The sequence below is a fragment of the Pithys albifrons genome, chromosome 6 (assembly GCF_047495875.1).
Source record: "Pithys albifrons albifrons isolate INPA30051 chromosome 6, PitAlb_v1, whole genome shotgun sequence".
In the NCBI taxonomy this organism is placed as follows: Eukaryota; Metazoa; Chordata; class Aves; order Passeriformes; family Thamnophilidae; genus Pithys; species Pithys albifrons.
Genome location: NC_092463.1, coordinates 37,102,696 through 37,123,087, shown reverse-complemented (window position 1 = coordinate 37,123,087; position 20,392 = coordinate 37,102,696). Strand labels below are relative to the sequence as shown.

At 41.2% G+C, this 20,392-nt stretch overlaps 1 protein-coding gene across 5 annotated transcripts in view; it reads left to right on the top strand.

Annotated features, from left to right (window-relative positions):
- Window positions 1–8,956: 8,956 nt before the first annotated feature.
- The window catches only part of DPF3 (double PHD fingers 3), a 141,865-nt gene continuing 130,429 nt past the window's right edge, over window positions 8,957–20,392 (top strand). For all 5 annotated transcript variants that reach the window (XM_071558240.1, XM_071558245.1, XM_071558239.1 and 2 more), the window contains exon 1: window positions 8,957–9,014. In XM_071558240.1, coding sequence (XP_071414341.1) covers window positions 8,965–9,014 — 50 coding nt within the window. In that variant the 5' untranslated portion in view covers window positions 8,957–8,964. The remainder of the gene's footprint in view (window positions 9,015–20,392) is intronic.

Below are 20,392 nucleotides of genomic sequence, written 5' to 3'. Positions count from 1 at the left end.
TCTAAGGCAGAAGGGTTTTATTGAAGCAGGGCTGGTTAAGGAAGGCTCTGCTCAGGGAAGTGACTTGCAAGGGACAATTGGAGAATGAATAGGAAACATGGTAGAGACATGGTAAGGTATGAAGAGGTTTTGTAGACCAGGAGGGAAATGAAGACACAAAAAGACAGATTGTAATACCAATTAAAGACAATTAATTAATTCCTTTAAAATTACTATTAACTAAAAATCAGCATTGTAAGTAGCTCCCACTAGGCTGTGATTTTGTTGCACTAACTGAGCAGTTTTTGAGCCAAGAACTTCCAGCTGGCAGCTACCACTGGTCCTCATCCCTGCAAACTACTGGGATGGTCATACCTTAGTAAATGAAGAACATGAGAGCAATTAGCTACCCATAGTGTTCCTTGGAGAGGATAACTTGTGGGGCCAGGTGTGGTATCCTTGGGCGCAGTGCTGGGATTTTGGATGAGAAGGCTCAGATCTGGAAGAACAACAGGAAGAGTTCTTTTCCAGACTCTATGCGAAAAAGTGGGAAGGGAGAGTTTGGGAAGGAGTGCAGTGGTAGCAGTGAGAGGGCTCTTGTGGCAAAAGAGAGTAAAACACAGCTTCAGCAGCAGGTGCCAGAGCTGGTGATAATTATATTCCTGTTCCTAATGGGAGGTGTGAGGCAGAGAGCCTTTTGCACATTTGGGTTTTTATAGACTAAATGGGTACCACAGCTTGGGGCACCTGATCGCTTTTCCTCCCACTGGTAAAGGCAGGAAATCCCTTTTCTTTCTACTCCCACTGAAGATCAGGGGCAGGAAATACAGTGGTAGCCTTGCAGGGAAGAGCAAGAGGTAGTGCCAGGGATACCTCTGCCACCAGTGCATTGCAACGTGGGCACAAGCTGTCATGCTGAAGCTTTGTGGGTTACAGATCTGGGAGGAAGCAGAAGCAAAGAGCCTTTTGCTCTGGCTCATAGTCTTAACCCTTGGGTTGCTAAGCAGGACTTACCATGCCCGATCAGACATGTTATCTGCCTCATCCAGAATCTTATTCTGGCAAAATTTTTAGAAGCTGGACTTTTAGTATCTTCTGGGGTCTTCAGTGGAAGCTTTATCATGAGAGCCAAATTGTTTAGGCTAAAGAGACAGTGTATATGCTGTCTTCAGAGGTGCTGTTCACTTTAACAGATTCCCTCTCCAGTGCCATTCCCACTCCCACTTCCTTCTCTTGGGATTTGGGATTGAGAAATGTAATCTCATGTATTTTGCTCAAGGATACAGGACAGGTTCTGTGCCCACTGAGATTGGCAGACAGTTCTCAAGGGGAAGCCTGTGAGAGTAATTCCCTTGGGGCCTGCCTGCATGTGAGCAGCTAAACTGACCTGATCACTTTTCCCTCCCTGTTCCTCTCAGACAGACTTTCTCCAGAAGATCCTGCAGGATTTGTGTGATCTGAAAGCATGTAGTCCTAAATGCCCACCAACAGCTTTCAAGATACTTCATCATTAAATACAACAAAGGAAGTCTCCCACTTTTACCATCCACCTATCTATGTTAGAGTAATTTGTATAGTTCCATATTTTGTGCATTTTTGTTTTCTGAAGTGATCAGTATAAGTTAGAATTCAGTAAGTGATCTTCAGCCTCTGTTGTTTTCTTAATATGGTACTTCATTCACCAAAAGAGCATGTAAAATACTTCAGTTTGAAACCTGTCATATTTTGACCAGGTGTTAACAACAGCACAAGGTGTGCCAAAAGGGGTGAGATGGGCCTCAGGTTCTGTTGATACACAAAACATTGGCTTAAGAATTGACTCTTTCATGTTGTCTTAAGTGACTGTTTCATCCTTGCACTCTCCTTTTTACAGCAGTGAGTAACACACAGAAGGAAAACATATTCTTGTCTTTCACATCATAGGTACAAGACAAAGGGATAGAAAAGCCCCGCCCATGAATCACAAGGAATAAAAATGGAGTGTAGGCATCACTCTGTTCCTCTTCAAGGGGAAGGAATAAAAGCTGTTCAGTGTCAGGAAAGGTTTTCTAGGAGACTGGCATTTGCTGTGTTGCAGTGGTCCCAAGATTCCAGGTACGGTTTGGGCTGATGCTCATCCATTAGGTGCAGAAAACAAAACAAAACCAAACCAAAACACCCAAAAAATTGTTCAGGTTGCTACAGAATTTCTTGTAGAAATTTGGTGGATAACTTTACTGCCTTGCTTTGTTCTGTCTCCTGTCCAGGACAGGGCTTCAAAACTGGCACTGGACATTGTGCTGAAGGCTAAAGCAGGAGATGTGCCTCAGAGGCTTTTTGTTCTGCTGCCTAACACACCTTCTTAAGAAAGGAGCCACAATCTGCCTTATATTTGCTCTTACTCATTACAGACTTGGTGATAAGGAAGCACACCTTCTCATAGTCACTGCTTAAATGTTACTGGGAGTCTCACTACATCCACTGGAACTACAGGTGGGAGAGTTGCTTCCTGAGAGCAGCTCTATTTTCAAGAACTGTGTTAACTAATATTGTGCAGCCAGTGAAGAGACTTACTAGGCTGTATGCTGAATCCAGGATTTCTGGATGCTGGACAGGATTTTGCATGTCTAGTCACTGCAGTGTGACTGTGTGTGCAGCACAGAAATAGTCAAAAACGTGTGTGGTTATGGTGCATCTCATTGTCCACTCTTCATGCTTTGAATAGCACCTCACACTTTCAAAGCACCACACCAGTTGTTATATGGAAATTCCTCTGATGGAGCCATGCAATGATAGTGTCATTTTTAAAATTAGGGAACTGAAATAGAGAGAAGACAAAGAGAGAGGTGAATTCAGAGGCCTGGGACTTTAGAAAGATTTAAGTAGCATTTAGGAGTTGCTGTCCCCTGTGCTTGTGTTAAGCATGAAGAAACATGCCTCTGTCTGGATAATATTTATGTAATCTTACATGCATATGTATATTAGAATTCCTCATGACTGTCAGTCATCTTGAAGACAACTTGTTAAGAGCCACACAGAGATATTCCTGATACAGAGTCACCTGACTGCATCATTTCATAAGACCCTCTCTATGGCCCTTGTCACAGGTGGCTGCTTCCCCCCCATGTGCAACCTAGGAAATACAGGAGTCTGAAAGTTGACATTGTTGGCATTCCTTCTCTTCAGTTTATTTTATGTAACAATGTAGAATATGAGAAACAATTAAAATAGCTTTTTCTTAATGTTCCGAGAAATCACACTCTAATGTCACTAGAATAGAGAGTCCTCCTGTGGGGAGTGACTGAGGGAACTGGGCAAGTTCATGCTGGAGAAAAGACAGCCTTGTGGGAAGCCTTCCCATACTTAAAGAGATCATCAGGGAGATGGAGCCAGGCCCTTCACAGTGCTGCATGGCACTGTGGATGAGGCATAAAGAGTGTAAGTTGAAACAAGAGATTCAGAATGGCTGTAAGAAAAAGCTTTTTCACCCTGAGGACAGTCAAGCAGTGAGAGATGCTGCCCAGAGAGGTTGTGCAACCTCTATCCTTTAAGATTTGCAAGGATGAACTGGACAAAGCTCTGAGAAATGTGGTCTGATCTCAGATCTGACCTAGTTTGAGCCAGAGGTTGGACTGGAGACCTCTGGAATTATCCTTGGATTATTATGCATTTTTTTGCCTCGTGCTGCAAATCAGTGTTCATACTGAATTTTCAGAAGGCTATATATGTTACGGAAAGGAAGCTGAATGGAGCAAACATGACAGCAGGGATGGTAGGGTAAAATATTGCCCATGTCTGAAAAGTTTCTTAGTCTCTTCTGTTGTAATGGAGACACACAAAAACTTGATGGAAAGGCTTGGTAACAGTTTTGTGCCCTGGCACTAGCAGTGTGAAAAGCTTCTTTCAGCTTTCCGCAGGTTTAAAGAGGTAACCTCTTTCAGATAATACACATTAAAGGGATTTAGTTCATTCTTCTCCCCTTCTCACCCAGAAGCATTGCCTTGGGGTGACTGTTTTACTGTTCATGGATGTGAGAAGCAATGGGGGAAGGTCCTCCCAACTCCATTCTCTGTGTGGAGCACAACCATGTTTACTTACAATGCATTTTACCTCCAGTGGCCATTATTTATGGTGCATGACATACACATTATCAAGAAAGAATTTTTTTCCTAAACTGTATTTTAGACTAGGGTAAATTAAGACTGTCTAAGCCACAAGTGTTTGGTTTGGAGATTTTATAATATGCTCTGGAGAGACATTTAATGGGCAAAAAAATTGGAGTTTTTGCAAATCTTACATTTTGGGAACAAACTAATATTACTGGCTTCATACCCTTCCCCTAGATAAAAGAACATGTGCTGTGTGTTTGTTAGATTTTCATTTCTCAAAAATGTAGACTCCACTTTTGTTGCTTTCTTGGCACTGCACTGTGTCAATAGATACACTTTGAGTGTGTGCTGGAAGGAGTAGGTTTCGCGTGGGATAGGATGTGGTATTTGTCATTTTTGATCATGTATTCTGAAGTGGCAAGATGAATATGAAACAGTTATCCTTGGAAGAAATGTACTGTACAGAGAAATAAAAAAGTCATAATCTAAGAAAAACATAATCCCAGAAAGAAAGGGTACAGCTACAGAATAATAACAGTCGAGGTGGATACACTGTGGGTAGCAATGCCATGAAAATGGCTTCTGCCTGGAGCTTCTAATCTGAAACTTCATGAACTCCTGACTTTATGAAATCCTCACCATGCTTCATTTCTCCTTTCTCTATCCCACTTAGAGTCAGTTTTTGGACATGTTGCCCAGATGTTCCCATTTTCTGTTAAAGCAAGGCTTTTAAACAGAAACAGAACCTTTGACCCTCTCACCTGACACCTGCTAAAGTTATATAGCATGAAACTCTCCACTTATCACTGAACACCTGAAGCTGTAAGGGGACACCTCTCCTTTGCTAGGTTGAGGCTCCAAAAAGCTTAGCAACCTGTATCTCTTTCTCCTTGAACTCAGAGAATACCACTAGGGCAGGAAAATTGAGGCTGAGATACATGTATATAAAAGAAGAGCCTCCTTCCTCTTCTCTGTCTAGTCAAGTTGGGCAGGAAAATCCTCTTGACAATTCAGACTATGTGTTTCTTCAAAATGTTAATGAACTCTACAAGCTGCCTGGAGAAACTAGAATGAGAAGCACGCCTAGCAGTTAGATTTCAGGCATCATGAGTCAGAAAAACCAACTTGCATTTCTTGCATCCTTAGTGTCCTTGGACAGGTTATTTAACTACTCAGCAACTCAGTTTCATTTCCTATATAAGGAGAACAATAAACCTCACACACACTAAAGGAGTGTTTAAGGGTAAGTTGGTGCATACTTGTAAAAAGCCTTAAAAGGGCCTATTGAGAGACAACTTGTACTTATCGTGTGCATCATGATTACCTGAGATTGCTTCTTGTGATCACCTGATATTACATCTATGTGTTTATGTGCACATGTATGCACACAACGGACTTGGGTACACAGTCTGCTGAGGACACCTGCCCAGTAGTGGATTCACAAAGGAGTTCTGAGATTTGAAAGGTGGAGGATAAGTCTTGTGCAAAAGTTAAATTACATGTTTTGTGGGAGTTGACATTTACTGAGATATTAACTTCAGGAAAAGTAGGAGGTGATGAAGGAGGAAAAGAAGTACTTCTTATATTTTGGTGGTTGCAGGTTCTTTGCTTTATCTACAGCATGCTTACAGGCAAGATCTTACAAGACTCCCTCACCTTGCCTTAGAAAGATCAAGGGCTCCTTCATTCAAAGGAATGAGAAGATACTTTATGCTCCACAACCCTTTTAAGCCTATGGGTTGTCTCCAAGGGAGGCAGTTCTAATGGTGTCTGGTGTTTCCAGTGATCTGCCTACTTGTCTCCAGGAAACTAAATCAAAATACCTCACCCCACAGCTTATAAATGCTATACTTATGTGTACCGTCCATGTAAGAGTAGGGCACTGTCACGAGACGCTGTGTGTGGAAAAGGCAGAGATGAATTTTGGTAGCTCTAACTCTACAACAGGTGTTTAATAGAGCAGTGTGGACTTTGTTTCAGTTCAGTGGTATTACTGATCTTGGACGGACAGACAAGAAGTGCTAAGAAATGAAAGGTGTGGTTGAAGATAGTCTTTTACTAGGGCAGCTTCCTCCTTCTCTGGATTTCACATGTATTTTTATCTTTCTTCTGATACCTTGAAGAGAAATGGAATTCCTCAAGGCAATAGTGCTTTATTCTTGAACTTAAAATTTTAGATGTTCACATGTCTATAATTAGAGAATATCTAAGACTCATATAAGTGCAGGACTGGACCTTTTTATTGAAGAAAGGGTTACTTGAACTCTCTTTATGTTTTTTTTTTTTCTCAAGAGAAGAATGCTGTGTGCTCTTGAGGTGAGTAGAGCAAGCAAGGAGTTTCTGGGGCAATTATTTGAAAACCATGAACACTGAGGAGTTTTTTCACTGAATGTTTTGGAGTGGGATATGCTGATTCATCAAAACCAATCCAGTCTGCAGGACACAGCTGATTTTTGATTAATTTCCTAAATCAGAGAGTTGGAGTTTGTTTTTCAGAAAAGTTTTAGAACATGTATGAGCATTCCATTTTGATATTTTCTGATTTATGTCTTTTTAAATGGAAATTACTTAATAATTCCCAAGACCCAAAAGGTTAAAATCCAAGTGAAGTACTATAATTGACTTGAAGACTTTTAAAAAATGTATTGTCAGTTTATACACTTTGCAAAAGATTTTAGGTTCTTGTGCTTTTTTGGCAGTGGGCAACAAATCTCCTCCAGATCACCAGAGGTTAGAAAATAATGTTGCAGATTTAGTAAATGAGAGATGTTAATCCAAGAAGTTTTAATCATAGTTCTTTGAATGTCTGTGCTATGTTGAACAGGTCAGAAGCCTGTATTATAACCAGGACTCCTGCTGCTTATAGAATCACAGAGTCATTAAGGTCAGAAAAGACCTCCAAGGTCATTGAGTCCAATCACACTGACCACCTCCTTGTCTAACTAGACCATGGCACTAAGTGCCATGTCCAGTCACTTCCTGAACACCTCCAGGGATGGTGACTCCACTATCTCCCTGGGAAGCCTGTTCCAGTGCCTGACAACATTTTCCATAGAGAAATTCTTCATATCCAACCTGAACCTCCCCTAACGGAGCTTGAGGCTATGTCTTCTTGTCCTTTTGCTAGTTGCAAGGGAGAAGAGGCCAACCCACCCCAGCTACACCCTCCTTTCAAGTAGTTGTAGAGAGCAATGAGGTCTCCCTTGAGCCTCCTTTTCTCCTGACTAAACAATGCCAGCTCCCTCAGCCTCTCCTCATATGACTTGCTCTCTAAATCCTTCACCAGCTTCATTACCCTTCTCTGGACATGCTCCAGCACCTCAATGTCTTTCTTGTAGTGAGGGGCCCAAACATAAACACAGGAGTCAAGGTGTGACCTCACCAGTGCCAAGTACAGGAGCACAATCACTGCCCTGGTCCTGCTGGCCACACTATTTTTGATACAAGCCAGGATGCCACTGGTCTTTTTGGACACCTGGGCACCCTGCTGGCTCATGTTCGGATCCATTGTGTAGGGTTGTAGTATTACTTATCTGAAAATTGTGACACAGACAGATCCTTCCCTTCAGGAAGGTTAAAAAACATGTTTGGTGTTTCTTTTTAATGGTGCCTTTTTGAACGCCTGTCTTTACATTTTGGAGTTTGAGCCTTTAGGTTACAAGTCCAGGGTATTTCCTGGAGAACCAAGAGGTAGAAACACTTTTATATCTATGAAAACTACAGTTGTGTAAATCATATGACTCTGGAGTGGAATTTTGAGGAAGAACACCACATTGCAAAAACCATGAAATCAATCTGTGGAAACCTGTAAGAGCTGCTTTACACTTTTTGTGATGTTGCAAGTGAGTTGAGAACTATTGGTAGCTTCTGAGAGTCAACATAGGCACTTGACCATTCCTGTCTATGGATTGACTGACTACACAGTAGGCATGTAAAAATGAATTCTTCCTTATAAAGTTCCCTGAAGCTGCAGGTTTTATGGGCTGGCCCATATTTTTTATGATGACAAGCCATCTCAAACTGGAACAAAGAAAGGCTCTTTCATGTTTGCCAGAATATATTTAACTTTCCATGACTTATTCACCTGGTTTGGAAGCAAGCTTGTTTGTTTTTTTTCAGGAAAAGTGCCTGGTTTTGCCCCGTTTTATGCCTGGTAAACAAAAATACAAGGAAGTTGAATGGCTAATACAAGGTCACACACATTGAGCTATCTGCTTGGGTGAGTTTTGCACTGTAGACCAGTCTGGCTCAAGGTCAGGCAAATGAGGACCAGCAGTATTTATCCTCTTCTTCTCTTTCCTCAGTCCTTGCACATAAATCGGTCTCCTCCTTAGTCAAGGATTTCTTGCCTGGATTCAATATTTTGTACATGAGGCACCAAAATGGGACATCAATTAATGGGGCATTTCCTGACCTTGTGGCAGGCTGATTTCCAAACCCAAATGAGTGAATGAAGGAAAAACTAGACCGCAGAGTTGGTCATAGGAAGACCATGACGGGTCAGAGAACAACTGTTTTCTGATAAATCTTTCATGAATCAACAAACCAGCTACATCTTTATCACAGGGTCTGGGCTCGTTGAAGCTTCTTGGTAGTCTGGGGAATAGAGCCTTTAGATGGGCTTGGCAGGGCAGAGGGCAACCACTCAGAAGACAGCCTTTTCCCTTTTTTACAGTTGTATCTAAACAAATGATTAATGTACTTTTCCTGCTGACGAGGTTCTCTTAAAAATGTATATACTTCCTTGTGTGCAACTTAGTTTCCAGAGTGGCTGTTAGACTCACTGCGGAGGCTGAAATTGGGAACTGCTGTTGATGTAGACTGAATAATGCCCCTGTGCCCTCTGGAGGGGCAGTTTGGATCTCCTCCCGTGGTGCTTTTGCAGCATGCTCTTGGAATGGCACTTGTTTGGCTTCTGCTCTCCCAGCCTGATCCCTGCTCCTTCAGGTAGGTCACCATTACAGCTGGTGTTTTCTGTTGGGCAAATCAAACAGTATCCTATTTTATCTGCTGAGCTTTATCTGCTGTCATGAAAATCAATTCTCCCACTGCTGTTTGAGAATAGACTATTCCCTTGTGAAATGCCTCATGTCTTTCTACCTCACACTCTTTCTTTAACTTGTTTATGGTTTGACCAGGTAGTGTGTTGTATTGCTACATGGGGTTTATACAGCTGGGCCTCTGAAAGGGAAAGAACCCTCCCAAACCTGCAGCATATCTCTTTCTCCACCTCCTCTTCCTTTTCTCCTCCCTGCCCGCCACCAGAAAAAAAAATACATCTAATCAACAGTTGTATCTATTAAAATATTAGTCTGTGGGATACTACATGCAAGAGCAAATGCTACAGAAACCTCTTGCACCTGCAGGGGAAATGTTCCATATATGGCATGTAGGTTGGCAGAGTCTTGATTCAGAATAAAATTTAAATGGTTCTGGTCGTTTTGCCACATCCTGTTTCTCTCATTTATGCATATACTCTTTTGATAACTAGCAAATGGTTCTCAGTTTGCTGGAGCTAAAGATAGCCTTGAATTGTGGCACTAGTACCCTACTCTGTTAGAAGTGCCTGGGCTCTCTCCCCTTGGGGCCAGCCTCGAAAACTGGGGCAAGCCTTAAGTTTCCTTTCTGGCATTTCTTTACATTTAGCACGATTTCATAACTGCTTTTGAAGTGTTTCAGAGTAACCCCAAACATGAGGACCTGCAGAGTTTCATTCGCTAGTTACTCAAATGACCAGTGTCATCTATCTCTTTGTTTCTTAACTTGTGATCCTTTGTTTTGTGTGAGATATGAAGTAGACAGAGAAAAGCAGTTGGTATGCTTCAATTTCCTGACTGCCCGAGGACCTTCCCTTGTTAACTCTGTTTGTAGGATTAAGGTTTTTTGGCACGTGAACCATTATGTAGATTCCTTGGTTGAAAGTTAGAGTTTACTTTGATCTGATAACATGTGTTAATAGTGTAAATGCCTTGTATAGAGCTTTGACTTGGAGTAGTGTTTTCTCAATGAAGAAAACATAGCATTTCTCCTATGAAGATGGAGAGAGTGGGACTTATTCACTCTAAAGAAGGGAAAACACCAGGGAGACCTTATAGCACCTTCCAGTCCTAAAGGGGACTTACAGGAAGGCTGAAGAGGGACTTTTTACAAGGGCATGTAGTGATAGGACAAGGGAAAACGGCTTTAAACTGACAGGTTTAGATTAGATGCTGGGAAAAATTCATCACTGTGAGGGTGGTGAGGCACTGGAACAGGTTGCCCAGGGAAGTTATAGATGCCCCATCCCTGAAAGTGTTCAAGGCCAGGATGGATGGGGCTTGGAGCAACCTGGTCTAGTGGAAGGTGTCCCTGCACATGACAAAGGCTTTGGAATATGATGATTTTTAAGGTCCCTTCCGACCCAAACAATTCTATAATTCTACGAAAAGAAGAAGAAGACTACAAATCCAGTTGAATAACTGGCTGGGATTAAAGTGGGGAATTGGTAGTTTAACAGTGTTCCCCTGCTGGGAAATCCCAGTCTGGGCTCCGCGCACTGTTCAGTTGGTGTGCATGCTCAGATGCTTACATGTGCTGTTGGATCCAGCCTTAGTAGATAAAGGCCTTCTCTTGAAGCTGAGATCTAGTTAAAATTATTACTTTGTTACTCTCAAATTGGAAGAATGACCAAGCTGAGATTTTGTGCAGGTCCACCATGCTTTTTGAAAACAAAGTTCTTTCTGACATTTGATGCCTTCTGGGCCTTTCACATAATCTGTGTTATACTGAATCAGACTTTGATCTATGCAGGCTTTTGTGCCTCCCAGGACATATGGAAAGGATATATATTTTAATTAGATATTTACAGAAGATTTTCATAAATAAACAGCTCCTTCTACAGGCTTATAACTTCTTCATGTTTATTTTCCTTGGTCTATCAGGAGTTGCTAACCATCCTAAAACGATACAGCCATTTAAATTGCATACAAAAATACTTGGCTGTCCACTGCTCAATAACACAGAATACCACAGCTCCCATGTGGAAGTTGGGAGCCCAGCACTGGGCACATCAACCATTACCAGGAGTTATTTGCTATCTGTAGATAGCATTTGGAGTAAGGATGAAGTCAGTGAGGCTGCTCAGGTAAGCAAGACTAGTATTTTGGGGCATCTTGCTCTCATCAGCAATTCTGGAACTCCTCAGCTAAATGAGACTAATAACATTTGGCTGTGTGTGCGGAGAGTTGTGTTCTTTCCATTAAACAAATCTTGACCTCTACAGGTTCTCCTTTTCTGGTGTAAACACCATGTCTACACCAATTGGGGAACCTCTGTACTGCTGATTCCAAATAAAGTAATGGTGACAGGACCCTTCCCTGGAACTTACTCTGCCAAATTCATAATGCAGCAATGCAAAAAAATTAACAGATTGGACCAGATACTCACAACGGTTGTAAATCTTGGTCACCTTATGGACTTTGCTGGATGTGTGCCAGAGTGTACAAGGAAAGAAATGGGATCATTCTCCTTTATTCTGTACTACCACCATATATATTTTATTTTCCTTTTAGTATCTATATGTGACTGATGCTCCCTGCCCATGGCAGGACAGTTGGAACTAGATGGTCTTTAAGGTCCCTTCCAACTCAAACCATTCTGTGATTCTACAAAATATTTGCTTGCCTACTTTGTCCCTCAGTGGTGCTGCTGACATTCTGCGAGCAGTTCTGCAGGGTAGAGATAGATGTGTTTTGTTACCAAGTTTCTGCGTGCGTTGCCCATCCCTTCCCCTTTTCCCCTCCTTCTCTGCTTTTGGGAGCAGATGGTGCTACAGCTGAGGTCTCTTCCCTGATGCCTCTACTGTATCACAGAAACTCCCTGTGGTATTTTTGGAGAAAAGAACATACAACTGATTATTGTCTTTTGTTTATGACTTTTAAGATCCTATTAGGATTATGTTTCTTTTTGCTGTGCTCTTCCACCTCCCCTTCAAACCTGCCCCAAAGATCTTTGGTTTGAAACTTCCTGCAGCTTGGGGAATATTGCCTTTCATTACTGTTGTAAGTTATATTATTTTGCATTCCTACAGACATCCACCCCCCACATGTTTATCTTTGTAAACATCCTTCCATTTTGATTGTACTTACATTTTTTTCAAGCAAATATGCTGACTATTTGCATATAACATAGGTCATTCTATTGCTTTCTGTTTGAATTCAGATGGTGAAGCACCACTAATTGCCATTTTTAGTTAGCCCATTCTTTAGTGCCCCTTTTCTCATCCTTTGGACAGTCCCCTGTCTTGTATAATACAAGTGCAAGAGGATGATTGCTTAAACACCTCTTCCTCTCCCTGGGCTGCCAATGTCTCATGCCCACACTGCACAGACTCCCTGTGATGTTTTTTAGACTTGTTCTCTGACTCTTAGCAACACATCCCTTTCTTCAGTGTACTGCATTGCTTTCTCCCAACCTTCCTGATTTTTTTCAACCATATTCTTTCCTCTTTGCAATTAAGTCAGCAGTTTTATACAGGTGAAAGCAGGAATGGAATTTCACCTCCTTATCTGAAGGCTTTATTTCTTGTGCCAGCTTTTCTCCTAATTCAGCTCCAGCACTCTCCTGCCATAAATGTGTCCACACATTTTTGCATATCATATAGCAAAGCCTCTCTACCGCTCCCTCCAAACCACTCATAAAATCCACTCCTTTTAGGCTAGCCTTCCTTTGCTGTTCTCCACCCTGGTCTTTTATGCCAGATATGAAGCCAAATCTTGATGCTACTGAAGTAATTTGAAATGTTGCCATTTGCTTTGCTGAGAGGAAGACTGAGTTCACTGTCTACAGATTTAAATATTATGAAGGGGGAGGAAGTGGGGAATGAAGTGACACAAGAAAAAGAATCATTAAGTTCATTATGCCTGCTCAACAGATCCTGTGGGCTCTCGTTGTTGTGGCATGTGTCCTCCTGTGTTTCTGTTTTTTGTCACCCTTGCTATGCTATGTTAAATTTAGATTGTAAATTCCTCACATCAGACTCTTGCTGTTTCATTTCTCCTTAATGTGACATGCCCACTTGTGGCATTTTGCAAGTGTAGTAACTCAAGGAGAAGATGTAGTCTTCTGAAAATGTTACCCAGTTCAAGCAATTAAATAAAACCCAAACAATAAATAAATCACCTTCTCATAGTACCAAACAGGAAACCTCTGGGCAGTGGCAGGGTCTCAGTGGAAAGTCTGGCTTCTCTGTGTGATGATGCAGTGTGCAATGACCACAGTAAGGTATGGAACAGAGGCCTGTGGAGCAACATTTTGTTCACCACCTTTGTATCCATGCCAGGCTGAGCGGTAAAAATCCTTAAAATTCTTCGTATGGGCAGGTGTAGTTTTGTTTGGAAACTGTGCACACAGACTAACCTCAGTTTGGCCTTCAGCAAATATTCACCCTTGTTCTGTGTTACAAGAGAGGACAAACAGTGATCCTGTGTTTTTTCTGACGGTACTATGCAGTCTCCCGTATTTCATCTCAGGTGAATTCTTAAAGGCATGAGCCATCCCAGTAGTATAGTGTTTTAATGTTTAGAGTAGCTGTGGCTTTGTAGAGAGCATTGGGTTTGGTTGAGGCAGATCTAATGATGTACTGAGTGGTGGTTATGGCTGAAATGAAAGAGGCAAGAAGCGCTCTGTACAGCTGGAGCTCAGACTGGAGGTGGGCAGCAAAGCAGGCTGTTTCTAAGGAGCTGCATGACTCTGCTGCTCACCCCCTTGTTCATTAGTAAGTGGCCTGTGCCCTTCCTGAGGTACAGAGTGATGTATTCCAGTTACATCAAACTCTGATACTGCCCAATAGAAATGGCACAATGCATTAGAATTTATTTTGCAGCTATCACAAGTTAATTTCATTCTCGCTGAAGTCACTGGCTAAACAAAGCCAACATTCCTCTCTGATACATGTAAGATTACTTTTTCACCCTCCTTTTTCTTTCTCTGCTTAAGGTTCACTTTAAAACACCAAAGGCCTGATTCTTCTCTTGTTCCTGAATTTCACTGGTTTAATTCCTACAACTTGCACAGTTGTCTTGGTTTAGAGAGGTAATAAAAGAAAACCAGAGCCTCTTTCATGTCATGTGACAAGCCAGTGGTGGCATGGTGCACTGGGAGAGAGCTACATCAGCTAGCAAAGAAGGTCTGTCTGTCTTGCTGCATCTGTTGCTTTGATATTTGAACAGGACTCTTTTGAGACAGTCTCTGTCACTCCTTAATTAGCCGTCATTCCAGGGAGGAAAGAAAAACTCAACAAAAAAGCCTGGGATGGGAATCTAATGTGACTTTTCTGGATGACAGGGCACAGCACAAGGCTGGCCAAAGAAATACGTATTTAAACAAATTACTTCACATTTACACGTTAACCCTTGAGTGAGTATCTTGTGAAATCTAAGAAGTAATGGTGAGAAAAAGCTTCAGGCAGGAATCTCAGAACATCTCTTGTAAGCATAAAGATACTCATGAGAATGGTAGGGAAGGGAAGTTGGGGATCTACAGCTGGAAGACCCCATGCCATTCACTGTGCTGTAAGAATAATGGTGAAAGCACTGGATGACTGATTGGGAATTTGTGTCTCCACATGATGAGCTCATGTACGTGAGAAACAGCTTCACTCACTATCCTTAGGATCTGCACTGAAACAAAAGGTATCACAGAGGGTAAGTAAAAATTTTAAGCCAGGCTGGGATGTCCTATGTGTGGGAGACCAGAGTTGCAGCAAGAGGCAGCTCCAGAGCATGTTTGAGCCAAGGATAAGAATGGCCATTGTGGGAATTAAAGCAAATGCAAAACACAGGCCTGATTATTGTTTTAGTCACTTCTGAACAGTCATTGATCCATTCATGTCAGTTTTATGAACAGGTGTTGCTTTTTTTGTAAGAAGCAAAAATTCATGTTCTCAAGTATGTAGCTCAGTTAGAGTGCTCCCACCTAGTATTTTTAGCTAATACAACAAGTACAACTCTGATAGTCTGCAAAGAAAGTGCTAAAGTCTTAACATGTACCTTGATTTTCTTCCTGGGATCAGCTACCACTTTAATTTCACTACAACCCTGTATTTCCTGCTAGAAAAGATACCCAACAGTTACACTGTGTGAAATCTGTTTTTGTTTTGTTCCTGTAATATAGTATTTTCTGCAAACAATATTTACCTAGAGAGTTCATCTTTGGCATAACTCTTACTTCACTGGAATTACATCAGAAACAAATTGGAAAGTAATGGCTTGAAGATTTACCATTAGATTTATCATTAGAATATCTTGTATCCTGTGGCCCTGTAAGTACTTTCCACATCAGAGCAGTCTTCATTAGGACAAATGACATAACACACTTTATTACAGGCCTGTAGTAGCCATGTAGGCTTTTTTCTCTCGCCATTTAAATAGATTTAACTCAAGTTGGTTCTTGTTGCTGGATTTACAGATCTGTTGATTTAAATCTCCTTCCTGATGAGCCCATCCAATATTGTCATCAGAAAGGGAAACTTTCCCACAGGCTGTCCTGAATTACTAGGCCTTGAATATGTGAGATAACTGGATTCTTCTTATTCTTTTGGCTAGAAAGTAAATCGGTAAGCAGTTGATTTAAGGTAAATCAATATATTACTTATGTAAAGCAAAGTAAAGCCATATAGAAAGACATAGTGGTGAGCATGTATGTGTTTTAACCAATGTAGTTAGCCCAGAAATAGACACCTTTTGATGAGTGATGTTGCAATTCTAAGCTATTTGTGATTTCCTTGCTTCCAGAAATTACTGCTGCCACAGCCTCCTTGCAGAGCAGTTTGTGTGCTTTCATTTTATGTGTCATCAGTTGGTTTATTCTGTCCACCAATTTGAACTTTTTAAGCTAACCCAGTTTCTTTTGCTTGATGCAAATTGGAAACCTTCAACAAAACTGTGTCAATAACCTCTGTTGTGGTGGTACCATCACCATTGCAGTTCATGCTAGATGAGGACTTCCATGCACAGCAGAAATTGGTACAATCTCCTTAGGGAACTTGCTCTTCAGAAATGTTTTTGGCACATGTGGCCCTCAAGAAATAGCCTTTTTGTAGTACAGGTGCTCATGGTATCATTCTGACCACTGTTGACTGGATTACTCCCAAGACACTATGTAAGGATGTAAGTTTTATTAAGTTCTCTCAAAGTATTTATTCTGGGTTTCCCCCCTCCCCTTCATTTCAAAATATGGTTGAAAAACTTTAATTTTGTTAGTCTTCACTACAGATCTAAATGTCTCAGAACTGTGACTTTTCATACTTCAGAAGGATGGTATAACTTGCCAGTAACTTTTTTCTTAATGGATCTTCATAGTTATCTATGAACCAGGTAGAGAAAAATATGATAGTCAAGGTGTATTTTGATCTGCATCAGTTGATGGTACTTCAGCATCTAAGAGATAAAGTACAACTCTGTGTTCACCCTGTTCATCACTTGTCCCACCAGTACAAACAGTATAACAGTAAGAACAAAAGTTACATTCAGAGGCAGTTATAAAAATTCTCATTTTTGTACTATACATCAGGTGAACCTGGTGCAAGAATCTTTAGTAAGAATAGTGAATTAAGTTCAGATTTAATAAGAAGCATCTTGAGTTTTTACTAGAATTGAACCATCTTGGATGAAAAATTTCTGAAAAGTAAAAGTTTCCTCTATGTCTTGCACATTCCAGCTCATAAAAAGGAGTAGAATAGCCAAAACAGAGTGAAATTGCTCTTGCAGGATAGCAAGCCTGCTGGGAAGGCAGACGTTTCAGCTCTCCCAAAACAGGGCTGTGCTCAAGTGGAATCTTAGTTCAATTGTGCCAGATGAGGCAGTCTGTGTCCAAATCACAACTGAAAAGAGTTGCTAGTGAGATTCCAAGGTGGCTGGCTAGAGTGCTGTAATAAAAATTCCCAAAGCAGTGAATTAGTCCTGAAACAATTAGCCAGCTTTGTGTGCCTGCCACAAATTGCAGGTGTTTGAGAGGAGGCTGTTTATTTTAGTTCACAGATATCTATAGGCTAAAAATTTAGTTGTGGATTTCCTATATAAGGTTTATTCAAGTATGAGTTTATGTACGTTATGAAATATTTATAAGGATGCTTACAACATGGAAATATGTTGTCTTTTTCTGGCTGTACAAGTTTTGAAGGATGAAGATGGAAAAGTACTCTGAATTGGAGACATTAAAAGGACTACTAGCATGAAATTCAAAGTCAGAAAACTCAGGCATTAGGTTTGTATTATACTTGCTTTTTAATTGTTTTTTTTTCCTATTTTTCATATGCTTTTTCCTCATTTGTTCTGTATGAAAGGTGTGAAAAATGGCAATATCCAAACATAAGCAAAGAGTTGTCAAAACTGCAGTGTAGGCAAACAGCGGAGCACTAGCTTTTCTTTTCCTAGTGTCTTCTGTGCAGTGACCTTCAGTATGACTTATGTTAGTAGGAGGTGAAAAACCTTTTGATAGGAATGTGAACTTTGAATTTGGTTGTGTTCTTTTTACTGGAAGCTTTGTTACAAGAGACTTCCAGCCTTCCCACCCCACTGTAGAGAGGTTTTTCTTGTGGATGGAACAGAAGACAAGTGCTTTTCCCAGGAGAGCCTAGCATGAGTATTGCAAAATCATCACACAGCTACTCTTCCTTCTCCCTATAGGAATAAGTTTGCCTTTTGTTTTCATGATGTCAGATTGATTGCTGAGTTTTAGGGGAGTATGGTCTGCCCCTGGTGAGCATTTTACTCATATGCTAATTTCTATAGGATCTCAAGCAATCATGGTCTGTCAGGACCTTAGAGCCTATTTGGGTATCCACTCAGTGTTCCGTTAACATCAAGTTTGGGCTTTGATTCAACAATGGCTCACTGAGGGCAGAGCATTGCTTCATGAAGTACCAGCTCTGCACTCCGTACTGCCTGGGATTTTCCATAAATTGCAGAGCATCCCAGGAGATTCTGATTTATTTCTTGAGTCAGTGGGACTTTGGTAGTTAGGGGTTGTTCTGAGACCCTCCTACTGGTATCGTACTTGAGACATCACTGAGTACTTGGTGGTTGTATTGAATGCAGTGTGAACTGGTCCAGAAGGAGCAAATTTCTCTCTGTTTGTTTGTTTTAACATATGACAGAAGATTGTTGAGGCTACCGAGAGCATTGGAGAGGCATATTTATTTATTTATAGGCACACTGTTTACATATCATAGCTTGATGAAAAGCTGAACTCATTACACTTGAACTGAGCATGTGACTCCATAGTTATCTGCATCACTCTGGATGGCTGTAGACCAAGGCAATATATGCATGTCATCTGAGCTGCAGTTGTGCAGCTGCAGCAGTTGTCCTTTCAGCTTATCTTTGCCTCTCTGCTGAAAGTTAATGTCCCCTTGGTGTGCCACTAAGCTCCTCCTTTTAGATATCTCTTTAAAAAGTAATTTAGGTTAGCATAAGCAAATAATTTAAGCAGTAGATCTCTTTACTTGAGTTTGTCTGAGCTGATGAAGGTTAGGGAATGCTTACACAAGGCCATTGGCTAGTGACAAGGGTGGTAACTTCTGTCAGAGGCCTTGGGGATGAAGTTGGAAGTGACAGACTTTCCATGTAGCATGGTGACACTTCTAGGACATGTGAGAAAGGCATTTTCCTTCACTGTTTTTTATATAAGTCTCATTTTACCTACATAGTCTCCACTGGCAGCAACATTAATTGAAATGGAATACACTGTTCATAAATTTTTCTTTCTGAATCACCACTATGATTTAGTATAATGGGTTTCTGTAGTGTCTGAAGAAGGACAGGGGGTAAAAAGTAAAAGCACGTGCAGAGTCAAGCTCCATCATATTATGTTACAGTGCATCCAGTGTGAGTAATATCACCGGTGTTATGCCTATTTCTTATGGATGCTTCTTTTTGAAAGAGAGATGCTTTTTTGCTGGTATGTTGACAAATGCAGAAGAGTAATTGTGCTTCCAGTTGACAGGATGGCTTATAGTAGCATGCAGACTATCCATTTGAAAAGAATTTTTATGTTGTCTTTCAGGTGCTGCTCTCACTAAATGACTCCTCGTTCTTCTTTGGAGGCTTTTTTATTGTTGCTCCTTCACAATATCATCTAGGTGAACAGGGAACATTTGGACTTGTGTTAAGGGTAATCTCCAAATGAGAGATCCTGCCATGTTTGTTGTTGTATTTGCTCTTGAAAGTATGTTAATAACTTGCTTGCATACCAAGTAGAGAAACTGGACAGAGCTGATAGAAGGACGTATACGTGGTTGGTAGTGCAGGATGAGAGAAGAGAGGGGTAGAGTAACAGCACTGTGAGAAAAAATGGAGGGAAAGTTGAATTTGTGGCCTCATAGACAGCCTAAGGTAGTGGGCATGCTAACATCGAATAGTCTGTTCCTGGGGAAACTCTCTGGTCCTCTTCTGACTGTCTGTATGATCACACTTATTTTGCAGCATAGTTGGTACAAACTTTGAAGGTGCTAACAGAGTAAAATGAGACTGAATAAACAAAGTTAATGACTTCTGAGGGTGAGGGTGAAAATCCTTCAGATATGCTGAAACTACAGAGACAACTCCTAAAAACTCCTTGCATCCATCTCTTTCAAAATATGAAAAAATAAAAAAGACTGGATCAGTGCAGGACGTGTAAGACTTGCTGACCGATGGTGTAGGTTCAAAATTGGTTTAAGCCAGTGTTGCATTCTTGTCCTTTAGCGGTTCCTGACTATATGTCCCAAACTGATGATGCCTTTTCTTGTACCACATGGGAAGTGATTCAGGCCAGAGAACCAATTACACTTAAAACATTTTGATTTATTTTTACATAATTCTTTTACATTCAGTGATTGTATGAGAGCTTGTGGTGGCACAAGGGGGAAAGCAGTAACGTGGTGGGAACAGTGGCAAGAGAAGGGTAGAGGACATTTATTTTAAGGTCAGTGCTAGCTACTGCTGGCTTGAAGTGATTGTGGAACTGTGTCACAGAATGGCCGTGTAGTAGGCAGGGAAGGAGATAAAGCATGTGTGGTTGATTAAAATAGTGCAAGTGTTGAAGCTAATGTAGCAGGTCTCATGCTTGGAGACAGTTCATGTCCTCCCTGTGCCTTTAGCTCCTCTATCAGCAGAAGTGCAGATAAGTCTCTCAAAAAGCTCCTGTGGGGTTTAATTCAGTAAAGCCCTCAGGAAGGGAGGTTTATAGAGATGGACAGTGTTTGTAGATTGTAACCAGGTGCCTGTGCTGACCAAGAAAGTTTGCAGCATTTGCACTTGGCTGGAAGTGTTCAAGTTTCTCTGGCCTGGTGCAGACCTTTCTTCAGA